We start from the raw sequence: 12,109 nt of genomic DNA, 5'->3' as shown, positions 1-12,109 counted from the left end.
TGATTTTCTGCAAGATGTTTTATATGGAGGATAGGGTTAAATATCGGCAGATCCTCGTAAAACTTGGAGAAAGGATTTGTTTTTAATTTTTAAGAATTTTTTATTCATCCCTGCATAATTTCTCACACAACTTTTGAGCTTGCTCTGTTTTGTTGTTATAAACAATATATTTGCTTCCAAAATCCTACTTTCTGATCTCTCGGATTCCGTTTTTATCTAAAATCGTTGAAAATTTAAAAACTAAACGTAGTTGAAAACTTAGCCGGCTTAAAGTCGATTTTAAGCCGCCGCCGTTAATATTTGTCGGCGCAGGGCTCTGGCTGTTCCCTACAAGAAATGAATGACCGAAACTAACACATACAAAATTATTTTACTAACACACTTGTAGATTTTTTTAGAGAATTCTATAAAAAAAATGTATAATTCCATCAACAATGACAGCCAAATGACCGGTAAAATGACCGACACTGTACCAAACGTGTGGTATAAGGTTGCATTTGCATACGCAAGAGTGAAACAACTATATTTTGATTAATATTTTATTAAAATTTATATTTCCATCAACAATGACAGTCAAATGACCGATCAAATGACTGTCACTGTGTTTCAGAGTTGTATTTTTCGTCGTTATAAATTCATTATTTCTGCGAAAGCCAAAGTTCAAGAAGCGAAAAATTAAAAAATTTACAAAGTCTATAAATTATTAAAAATAAAGAGAATTATTATAAACTGAATTTAAAAAAAGTGCAGGAAGTGGAGCTGAAGATAAACACTTTGGAGTTTAATCAATCTATGGTAACATGAATACTTACTTTTGATTTTTATATTTCGATATTTATATGTATTTCTTTACAGACAACTTATTTCCACAAATTAAAAGGAGAATCAGAGAATTTAAGATTCTGCGAGGTATGTAAAATGGTGAAATGATTGCTAATTTATGTATATGCTTACTATATTAATAAAATTAAAAAAAAATAGATATCTTAAAATATTAATAAATTGTGTTTTATTATAAATTGGTATAGCCGTCAGTTTTGACGGATATATTCATCAAGTATGATTAGTCAACAATGACCGATTAATACATCATTTTTTATTTGTTAACTGTGATGGATATATCCATCAAGCATGATCAGTCAATCGTGACCAATATTTATATCATCCTTGATTACTAATCATCAAAAGAGTGAGCAGCTCAAATATATGTGTTAAAATCGATATAATTCATAAGTGCGAGTGTGATGAAAGATCACATGTACACAAAAGTTTCCATCAAGTTTTTCATATTGCCCTTAAGAACTTGATAGAAACTTTGTTCTACGCAATGATCGATATTTCCTTCAGTAGTGTCAGTCAAATGACCGGTCAAATGACTGTCACTGTTCTTGTAGGGTTCATTGAAAAAACTAGCGGACGCCGGAGAAAATTCGCGCATAATAATTACAAAACAAATTGTTGAAATTGTTTATAAATTTAATAAAAATTCCTAAAAATGGCATTTTTGCTTCGAAATTCTTTAAAATTTAGCTTGCAAAAACAGTTCCTTAATGCATGCAGGCAACAAAACCAACAGTGGCAGCAACAGGGATTTAAAACCTCCAATTTTATACTAAATCCTCACAAGCAAAATCCAAATACGACACAACAAAATGATACAACAGCCAATGCGCAAAAGAAACACAAAGAATCCATAAAGATAACATTAATGCAGAATCAAAATATGACAGTAACTGCTTTGGAGGAGGCACAAAGTTTGGCTAAACGACGTTCAATGCATTTGGTAAAGGTGCAGGATATGGATGCTAAAACACAAAGGCCGGTTTATAAGTGAGTATGGTGAAGGTAGGAGAATTGTTACCGACAGATTGGTTTTAATAGATTTTTCTGTTTTACAGACTCTTAACCGCGGCCGAAATGTTGCAAACCGAATTGTCCGATAAATCTTCATCTGCCGGCGATAAATCAGCGGGCAAGAAATCGGAAAAATCTTTAAATATAGGCTCGCGCATAGCAGAACATGATTTAGCCTCACGTCTAAAAAACATCTCTAAATGGTTGAATAAACAGCATGAAGTACGTATTTTAATACAAGGTAACTCCCAGCAAGATATGGCCAATTGTGAGAAAATCTTTAAGACCATAGAGGAATCCGTAAAAACCCCACAAGTTATCGGCAAAATAGTGCAAAAACGCACTAAAGGCAATATAGTCAAGTTTAATATATTGCCCGTAACACCCGATACCAATGTAAAAGCTGATGCTAAAAGTCAATGACTTGCAATAGACCATTTTATTTCGAACACCCTCACCACCATCACAATACGTTGCTATTCTCGCTTATCAACACAAAATCTCAATGATGAACGTCTTCTGTCTTCATCGGCTTCCTCAACCACATCAATGTCCAACACCTATAGAGGACCTTTGGCTTTAACTTTTCTTAGCATATGTTTTATAACCATGAAGTACATCTTTTGGTGGAATTATCTTGAAAAAGAAACTGTACAAGCACGACAGGAGGAATTGCAAATGGTGAACGATAAAAATGGCTTAAATTGAAATTTCTGCTACACTGCACGAAAATTGTTATTCTAAATTATATTTAAAAAAATGTTAGTAGTTCTTTTGATCTTTTTCATTTCGTTATTTTTTTTAATTTATTGTTTTTTATTGTAATATTTTAAGATTATAGTTTCTTTTTTTCTTATTTTCAAATAAAATATTAAACGACTGATAGTTAAATGATGATGACTGCAGATGTCTCTTCAAATGTTTCAAATAAACTCAAGAATTCAATCAAGATTCCATTGCTGTAAAATCAAAATACAAATAACAAGAAATATTTTTCAGTCCTGTTGCAAAAAATCAAGAAACCTTAGTAGTATTGGGAGTAATTTCATGTGTGAAAGGAGGTAAGAAAGACTTTATTTTTGTAGAAAGTTTAGTATTTTTTTGATAATGTATACTAAAATTTAATAAATATTCGTTAAGGACCTTGAAAATGTTTCAATATTATGGATCATCTGCTTTTTGAAATCCCTTTTATTACCCAATATGAAGGATTTTTTTTATAAAATATTGGAACTTAACTAGAACTGAACTAGAACTGAACTAGAACTGATCTAGACCTGAACTAGACCTGAACTAGAACTGATCTAGAACTGAACTAGAACTGAACTAGAACTGAACTAGAACTGAACTAGAACTGAACTATAACTGAACTAGAACTAGAACTAGAACAGAACTAGAACTGAACTAGAACTGAACTAGAACTGAACTAGAACTGAACTAGAACTGAACTAGTACTGAACTAGAACTGAACTAGAACTAAACTAGAACTGAACTAGAACTGAACTAGAACTGAACTAGAACTGAACTAGAACTGAACTAGAACTAGAAGTGAACTAGAACTAGAACTGAACTAGAACTGAACTAGAACTGAACTAGAACTGAACTAGAACTGAACTAGAACTGAACTAGAACTGAACTAGAACTGAACTAGAACTGAACTAGAACTGAACTAAAACTGAACTATAATTGAGCTAGAACCGAACTAGAACTGAAATAGAACTGAACTAGAACTGAACTAGAACTGAACTAGAACTGAACTAGAACTGAACTAGAACTAAACTAGAACTGAACTAGAACTGAACTAGAACTGAACTAGAACTGAACTAGAACTGAACTAGAACTGAACTAGAACTGAACTAGAACTGAACTAGAACTGAACTAGAACTGAACTAGAACTGAACTAGAACTGAACTAGAACTGAACTAGAACTGAACTAGAACTGAACTAGAACTGAACTAGAACTGAACTAGAACTGAACTAGAACTGAACTAGAACTGAACTAGAACTGAATTAGAACTGAACTAGAACTGAACTAGAACTGAACTAGAAATGAACTAGAACTCAACTAGAACTCAACTAGAACTCAACTAGAACTCAACTAGAACTGAACTAGAACTGATCTAGAACTGAACTAGAACTGAACTAGAACTGAACTAGAACTGAACTAGAACTGAACTAGAACTGAACTAGAACTGAACTAGAACTGAACTAGAACTGAACAAGAACTGAACTAGAACTGAACTAGAACTGAACTAGAACTAAACTAGAACTGAACTAGAACTAGAAGTGAACTAGAACTAGAACTGAAATAGAACTGAACTAGAACTGAAATAGAACTGAATTAGAACTGAACTAGAACTGAACTAGAACTGAACTAGAACTGAACTAGAACTGAACTAGAACTGAACTAGAACTGAACTAGAACTGAACTAGAACTGAACTAGAACTAAACTAGAACTGAACTAGAACTGAACTAGAACTGAACTAGAACTGAACTAGAACTGAATTAGAACTGAACTAGAACTGAACTAGAACTGAACTAGAACTCTACTAGAACTGAACTAGAACTGAACTAGAACTGAACTAGAACTGAACTAGAACTGAACTAGAACTGAACTAGAACTGAATTAGAACTGAACTGAACTGAACTAGAACTGAACTAGAACTTGAACTGAACTACAACTGAACTAGAACTGAACTAGAACTGAACTAGAACTGAACTAGAACTGAACTAGAACTGAACTAGAACTGAACTAGAACTGAACTAGAACTGAACTAGAACTGAACTAGAACTGAACTAGAACTGAACTAGAACTGAACTAGAACTGAACTAGAACTAGAACTGAACTAGAACTGAACTAGAACTGAACTAGAACTGAACTAGAACTGAACTAGAACTGAACTAGAACTGAACTAGAACTGAACTAGAACTGAACTAGAACTGAACTAGAACTGAACTAGAACTGAGCTAGAACTGAACTAGAACTAAACTAGAATTAAAACTAAACTAAACTCAAATTTAATTATAAATTCAACAAAAAATGCCAATAAGAAATATATTTAAATTTTCAATAATTTACATTTTAACTTAATTACAAAACTACCCTCGTTACTAAAGAGCATTCATACATATACATACATATAATTCTAGTAGAACTTAAACTAAAACTGATAAAGTGCCCAAAACAACACTAAACGTAATCTCTTCTCTTTTTAAAATCGCGCACATTTTGTAGTGGCACTCCCCGACTACATCCTTCTGCTTGTTTGTAGCGTAAAAATCTCTCTGCTCTTCTCATTGGAGCGGCACAATGCTCTTCACACTTTTCCAGCGAGAGAAATTTATTGCGATTATTATCACAAATATCGGTGGCAAAAAGCATACACTCATCCGTACAGTAATTGTAGAACCAGAAATTTCCAACGACACGCTGATCTATACAACCGCGAATTATATTTAAAGGTTGATAACAATATTCGGGTGGTGGTTTAAAGAGGGTTTGGCCATAGGGGTTATTGCTATGCTGTATTTGACTTATTTTCTGATAGGTGGGACGTAAATTGTTTGAATCCCTTAGTCTGGAATTTGCATAGTTTCTCATAGGTTTGTTGGGATATGTCTCTTCAAATGTTTCCTGCTTTAAATCTTCCGTTTGGAAATTATATTGCGGTTCTTGTTCTTCCTCAACTTCTTCTTCACCTTCTTCTTCAGGATCTATAGGTTGCCGGGAACGTGTCATATATTGTTGAGGTCTAAACTGATTGTTTAAACCCCTTCGTGCTGTAAATTCTGGTTTAGTATCAAATGGTTCATACGGTTTATGTGCCATTCGAAATCCGTTGTTATATTGCTGGGAATTGGTGTCAAAATCTAAATTTTCTTCTTCATCATATTCATTATTATTGAGAGGACCCAAACAACTTGGACCTTGACATTTTTTATATTCTTTTAACTTAAAGAAGAAAACTTCCTGACACTCCCTTTCATTATAGGGATTAACATATTCCCTTGTTCGTTCTCTCACACCTTCACCGCAGGAAACACTACACTCAGACCATGGCGACCAATTACCCAGCATACATTCAGCCTTTGATTTAGCCGCTTTAACAGGCATTTGTGGCAAAACTGAGTCAAATATTTCTTCCCGCTCTTCCACATCCGACCATTGATTCGTTTCGTACGGTGGATAACCAAATGCAGCCTCCATACCCGAACATTTTTGACCCTGACAAGGCCTATCTTGTCTCCTTCTCACCATTGAATCACAATTATAAATTTTAGCTACATCGGCTTGTTTATAGACTCGTGTACGATATTGATGACCTTCTCCACATTCCGCAGTACATTCACTCCAAGCAGACCAAGGATGAGTGTAACATTCTCTAGGTCTATCTTCGGGATTGTTGGCTACAGGTTTAAGATTAGCAAAATGTTATAAAGTTTGAATTGAGGATGAATTTTTCTACTTACAATCTTCATCTTCACATTTTCTTTCGTAAAGACGTTGCCTTTTAATGGTTAAGGTGGCCAAGGGCTTCATAGGCGCATGAGTTTCATCGAAAAAGGGTGAACGTGGATCTGGCGGATACTCAGAGCTCATACGTCTTATAACATCGGCGGGATATTGTGGCTGATCGGGAGACTAAATAATAAAAATTTAGAACAGATATAGACTTGAACTAGAACTGAACTAGAACTGAACTAGAACTGAACTAGAACTGAACTAGAACTGATCTAGAACTGAACTAGAACTGAACAAGAACTGAACAAGAACTGAACTAGAACTAGAACTGAACTAGAACTAAACTAGAACTGAACTAGAACTAGAACTGAACTAGAACTGAACTGAAACTAGAAACTGAACTAGAACAACGACTAGAACTGAACTAGAACTGAACTAGAACTGAATACTGAACTAGAACTGAACTAGAACTGAACTAGAACTGAACTAGAACTGAACTAGAACTGAACTAGAACTGAACTAGAACTGAACTAGAACTGAACTAGAACTGAACTAGAACTGAACTAGAACTGAACTAGAACTGAACTAGAACTGAACTAGAACTGAACTAGAACTGAACTAGAACTGAACTAGAACTGAACTAGAACTGAACTAGAACTGAACTAGAACTGAACTAGAACTGAACTAGAACTGAACTAGAACTGAACTAGAACTGAACTAGAACTGAACTAAACTGAACTAGAACTGAACTAGAACTGAACTAGAACTGAACTAGAAACTGAACTAGAACTGAACTAGAACTCAGCTAGAACTGAACCAGAACTCAGCTAGAACTAGAACTGAACTAGAACTGAACTAGAACTGAACTAGAAACTGAACTAGAACTGAACTAGAACTGAACTAGAACTGAACTAGAACTGAACTAGAACTGAACTAGAACTGAACTAGAACTGAACTAGAACTGAACTAGAACTGAACTAGAACTGAACTAGAACTGAACTAGAACTGAACTAAAACTGAACTAGAACTGAACTAGAACTGAACTAGAACTGAACTAGAACTGAACTAGAACTGAACTAGAACTGAACTAGAACTGAACTAGAATTAGAACTAGAACTAGAACTGAACTAGAACTGAACTAGAACTGAACTAGAACTGAACTAGAACTGAACTAGAACTGAACTAGAACTGAACTAGAACTGAACTAGAACTGAACTAGAACTGAACTAGAACTGAACTAGAACTGAACTAGAAAGAACTAGAACTGAACTTGAACTGAACTTGAACAGAACTTGAAAGAACTGAACTAGAACTGAACTAGAACTGAACTAGAACTGAACTAGAACTGAACTAGAACTGAACTAGAACTGAACTAAACTGAACTAGAACTGAACTAGAACTGAACTAGAACTGAACTAGAACTGAACTAGAACTGAACTAGAACTGAACTAGAACTGAACTAGAACTGAACTAGAACTGAACTAGAACTGAACTAGAACTGAACTAGAACTGAACTAGAACTGAACTAGAACTAGAACTGAACTAGAACTGAACTAGAACTGAACTAGAACTGAACTAGAACTGAACTAGAACTGAGCTAGAACTGAACTAGAACTGAACTAGAACTGAACTAGAACTGAACTAGAACTGAACTAGAACTGAACTAGAACTTAACTAGAACTTAACTGGAACTGAACTAGAACTGAACTAGAACTGATCTAGAACTGAATCAGAACTGAACTAGAACTGAACTAGAACTGAACTAGAACTGAATCAGAACTGAACTAGAACTGAACTAGAACTGAACTAGAACTGAACTAGAACTGAACTAGAACTGAACTAGAACTGAACTAGAACTGAACTAGAACTGAACTAGAACTGAACTAGAACTGAACTAGAACTGAACTAGAACTGAACTAGAACTGAACTAGAACTGAACTAGAACTGAACTAGAACTGAACTAGAACTGAACTAAAACTGAACTAGAACTGAACTAGAACTGAACTAGAACTGAACTAGAACTGAACTAGAACTGAACTAGAACTGAACTAGAACTGAACTACAACTGAACTAGAACTGAATTAGACTGAACTATATATGAACTGGAACTTAATTAGATATATACTGGACTGAATTGCTGGAACTGTCTATTAACTAGCCTTTGAATTTACATAAAATAACTGTAACTTACGGTATACGTTGGACCGGCATCGGTGCCAATATCCCAAGGATACAAATTTATCACCTTCTCCTCCAACCATGTACAGTTGCTGGCACATAACTCCAAACCTGGTACTCCTACAATCCAATCGGGTGAGGGCATAATTTTCGAAGCAATTGAAATTTGATGATGTAAAGGATCGACACGTACCGATGCTACCGAAGGACTATTTATATAGGGAAAGGCAGGACCTCTTGACTTAATAATAGTCCGGATTTTACCATCCTTTTTAAATTAAATAGAAAACTTTTAAGATTTGTTCATAAAATTTTTCATAAACTTTAACTTACCTTAAAATGTCTATTAAATTCTCTCTCCAAACCCTGGGAAGAGCCATGTTCGGCAAATTCTTGCATTTCTGGCGAGGCCAAACTGCCTTTATCCCAAAAACGATAATCAGAAGTATGAGCAGCACCCAAAATATCACTAAAGCGGGTTAGCCAGCCGCGAGCTGGGTAATCTTTGGGATGAAGATTGCGCGACCAAAGGCCTTCAAAGGTGATCTACAAAACGAAACATTTATAAAAGATTTTATTACTTGAGAAAACGTTTAAGTAATGAACATACCTCATAACGTGCCTCATCACAGGCACAACAGAGTCTCTCGTCTAAATCTTTCTCTGACTCTCCATATCATCGACTACCTCCTCGCATATACGTTTTGTTAAACCACCATCATCCATAAACCAAACATCCCGATGTTGCAATACAGTGGCTCGTATCAGAACACAACCATTTCCCGCATCCACTGGAGCTGTCCAAACAAAATCCATTCTAGTTTTGGGATTGGTGTTAGTACTCTCCACCATATTAATACACTGTTGACTATAACGCGTCTCCACCGGATCCACCACTTCTAAATGACCCAAATCTCCATTTATGGGTTTTTCACCATTTTCATTTTCCAACACCAGCTTAGCGCTTATAAAACGACGACCGTTGTAAGCATTTAAAGAAACTAATAGAAATTTCCAATTCGTTAGGGAAGTAAATAAAAAACACATGAATCACTTTACGGAAAACAGAAAATATTTAAGTTTCCAAGTTGTTTACATTTAAGAAATAAAAAAAATCGTTGTTATCACTTAAACGCCATAATTAACCTTAAAGAAAGATTTCGAATCTTTTATCAGCCAAACGACCAAATTAGTAAAACAATAAAAAGTATTTCAGATTGTTGCCAATACAAACTAGCGTGGGATTATAGTATATAGTACACCATTTCCAAAAGAGAACTAAAATTGAATTAGAACGGAACTAGAACTGAACTAGATCTGAACCAGAACTAAACTAGAACTCAACTAGAACTGAACTAGAACTGAACTAGAACTGAACTAGAACTGAACTAGAACTGAACTAGAACTGAACTAGAACTGAACTAGAACTGAACTAGAACTGAACTAGAACTGAACTAGAACTGAACTAGAACTGAACTAGAACTGAACTAGAACTGAACTAGAACTGAACTAGAACTGAACTAGAACTAGAACTGAACTAGAACTGAACTAGAACTGAACTAGAACTGAACTAGAAACTGAACTAGAACTGAACTAGAACTGAACTAGAACTGAACTAGAACTGAACTAGAACTGAACTAGAACTGAACTAGAACTGAACTAGAACTGAACTAGAACTGAACTAGAACTGAACTAGAACTGAACTAGAACTGAACTAGAACTGAACTAGAACTGAACTAGAACTGAACTAGAACTGAACTAGAACTGAACTAGAACTGAACTAGAACTGAACTAGAACTGAACTAGAACTGAACTAGAACTGAACTAGAACTGAACTAGAACTGAACTAGAACTGAACTAGAACTGAACTAGAACTGAACTAGAACTGAACTAGAACTGAACTAGAACTGAACTAGAACTGAACTAGAACTGAACTAGAACTAACTAGAACTGAACTAGAACTGAACTAGAACTGAACTAGAACTGAACTAGAACTCAACTAGACTGAACTAGAACTGAACTAGAACTGAACTAGAACTGAACTAGAACTGAACTAGAACTGAACTAGAACTGAACTAGAACTAGAACTAGAACTGAACTAGAACTGAACTAGAACTGAACTAGAACTGAACTAGAACTGAACTAGAAATGAACTAGAAATGAACTAGAACTGAACTAGAACTGAACTAGAACTGAACTAGAACTGAACTAGAACTGAATTAGAATGAACTAGAACTGAACTAGAACTGAACTAGAACTGAACTAGAACTGAACTAGAACTGAACTAGAACTGAACTAGAACTGAACTAGAAATGAACTAGAACTGAACTAGAACTGAACTAGAACTGAACTAGAACTGAACTAGAACTGAACTAGAACTGAACTAGAACTGAACTAGAACTGAACTAGAACTGAACTAGAACTGACCTAGAACTGAACTAGAACTGAACTAGAACTGAACTAGAACTGAACTAGAACTGAACTAGAACTGAACTAGAACTGAACTAGAACTGAACTAGAACTTAACTAGAACTGAACTAGAACTAAACTAGAACTGAGCTAGAACTGAACTAGAACTGAACTAGAACTGAACTAGAACTGAACTAGAACTGAACTAGAACTGAACTAGAACTGAACTAGAACTGAACTAGAACTGAACTAGAACTGAACTAGAACTGAACTAGAACTGAACTAGAACTGAACTAGAACTGAACTAGAACTGAACTAGAACTGAACTAGAACTGAACTAGAACTGAACTAGAACTGAACTAGAACTGAACTAGAACTGAACTAGAACTGAACTAGAACTGAACTAGAACTGAATTAGAACTGCAATAGAGTTCTCTCAGGAAATGGTGTTGTATGTAAGAGTTAGCTGTGAACGAACGAAACATTCCTCTAAATCCAAGTTTAAGTTCAATGCCACCATTAAAAAATCAAAACACATTTAATATTATGACGCGACAACCAGACATCGAGGCGTCTAGCTTAAATGCTGAATATATTAACTCTTCGTCCCTTCTATAAAAGAAAAACAACAAACTCAACACACTTACCATTATAACTCTGACCCAATATATACGTCTGAGCATTACCCGTTATAGATATAACAAAATTTTCATCAACTGGTGATTTAGGCGTAAAAGTATTCGAAGGATAGCGACTGCAGCGACGTGCAAATATATTTTCCGGTATTGTCAATAATAAAATAAATAAAATTTCCGACCACTTCATTTTCGCAGATCTTTATGATTGAGTTGTTTATTTAAAACTAATTTGAAATTTCCATTAAAAAATTTAAGTCAAGATTAAAATTTTATAAAAAAAAGTCACATTGTTTGGACTCTCTCTCCTCGCTATTTGTGTGTAATCTTGTTTTTTTTTTTTTTTTTGTTTATGATGAAATGTTTAAAGAGAATTTGCAAATATATTGAATAATTTCTTATCGCTTTTGCTGACTCTTACTCAATCCGCGGTCTGACGATTTCAAGGTTAGCTGAGGGAAGAAAGTATTTTTGAAAAGATTGTTTGTAAAGCGAAGCGCTATAGTTGGTAATATTGGGAAATAATTCCTAAAGAGAGTTCTACAAAGAGTTTTTTCGACTGTCGAACTA

The 12,109-nt window shown here is 34.7% G+C and overlaps 3 protein-coding genes across 3 annotated transcripts in view; 2 read left to right on the top strand and 1 right to left on the bottom strand.

The window, feature by feature from the left end:
* Positions 1-1,346: 1,346 nt before the first annotated feature.
* LOC119605229 lies at positions 1,347-2,764 on the top strand. The gene is made up of 2 exons (XM_037958200.1): positions 1,347-1,830; positions 1,899-2,764. Exons 1-2 carry the CDS (start codon positions 1,496-1,498, stop codon positions 2,275-2,277), a joined length of 714 nt encoding a protein of 237 aa, XP_037814128.1. The 5' UTR covers positions 1,347-1,495; the 3' UTR covers positions 2,278-2,764.
* LOC119605228 (sodium-dependent nutrient amino acid transporter 1) overlaps positions 2,741-12,109 on the top strand; it is an 80,069-nt gene continuing 70,700 nt past the window's right edge. Inside the window, exon 1 of the mRNA XM_037958197.1 lies at positions 2,741-2,915. The gene's annotated coding sequence lies outside the window, so the exon portion shown is untranslated. The remainder of the gene's footprint in view (positions 2,916-12,109) is intronic.
* LOC119605227 (spondin-1) lies at positions 4,895-11,779 on the bottom strand. Its single transcript, XM_037958196.1, is given in 7 exon segments — positions 4,895-6,262; positions 6,326-6,497; positions 8,509-8,763; positions 8,829-9,041; positions 9,106-9,161; positions 9,164-9,496; positions 11,552-11,779. Coding segments are annotated over 7 exon segments (2,424 nt in total). The 5' UTR covers positions 11,730-11,779; the 3' UTR covers positions 4,895-5,045.

The sequence above is a fragment of the Lucilia sericata genome, unplaced genomic scaffold (genome assembly GCF_015586225.1).
Source record: "Lucilia sericata isolate MDLA Ls3-8-SP2 unplaced genomic scaffold, ASM1558622v1 Contig000466F_arrow, whole genome shotgun sequence".
NCBI classification, from domain to species: Eukaryota; Metazoa; Arthropoda; class Insecta; order Diptera; family Calliphoridae; genus Lucilia; species Lucilia sericata.
The sequence above is the reverse complement of the archived record's forward strand: the minus strand, read 5'-3'. Positions and strand labels throughout refer to the sequence as shown.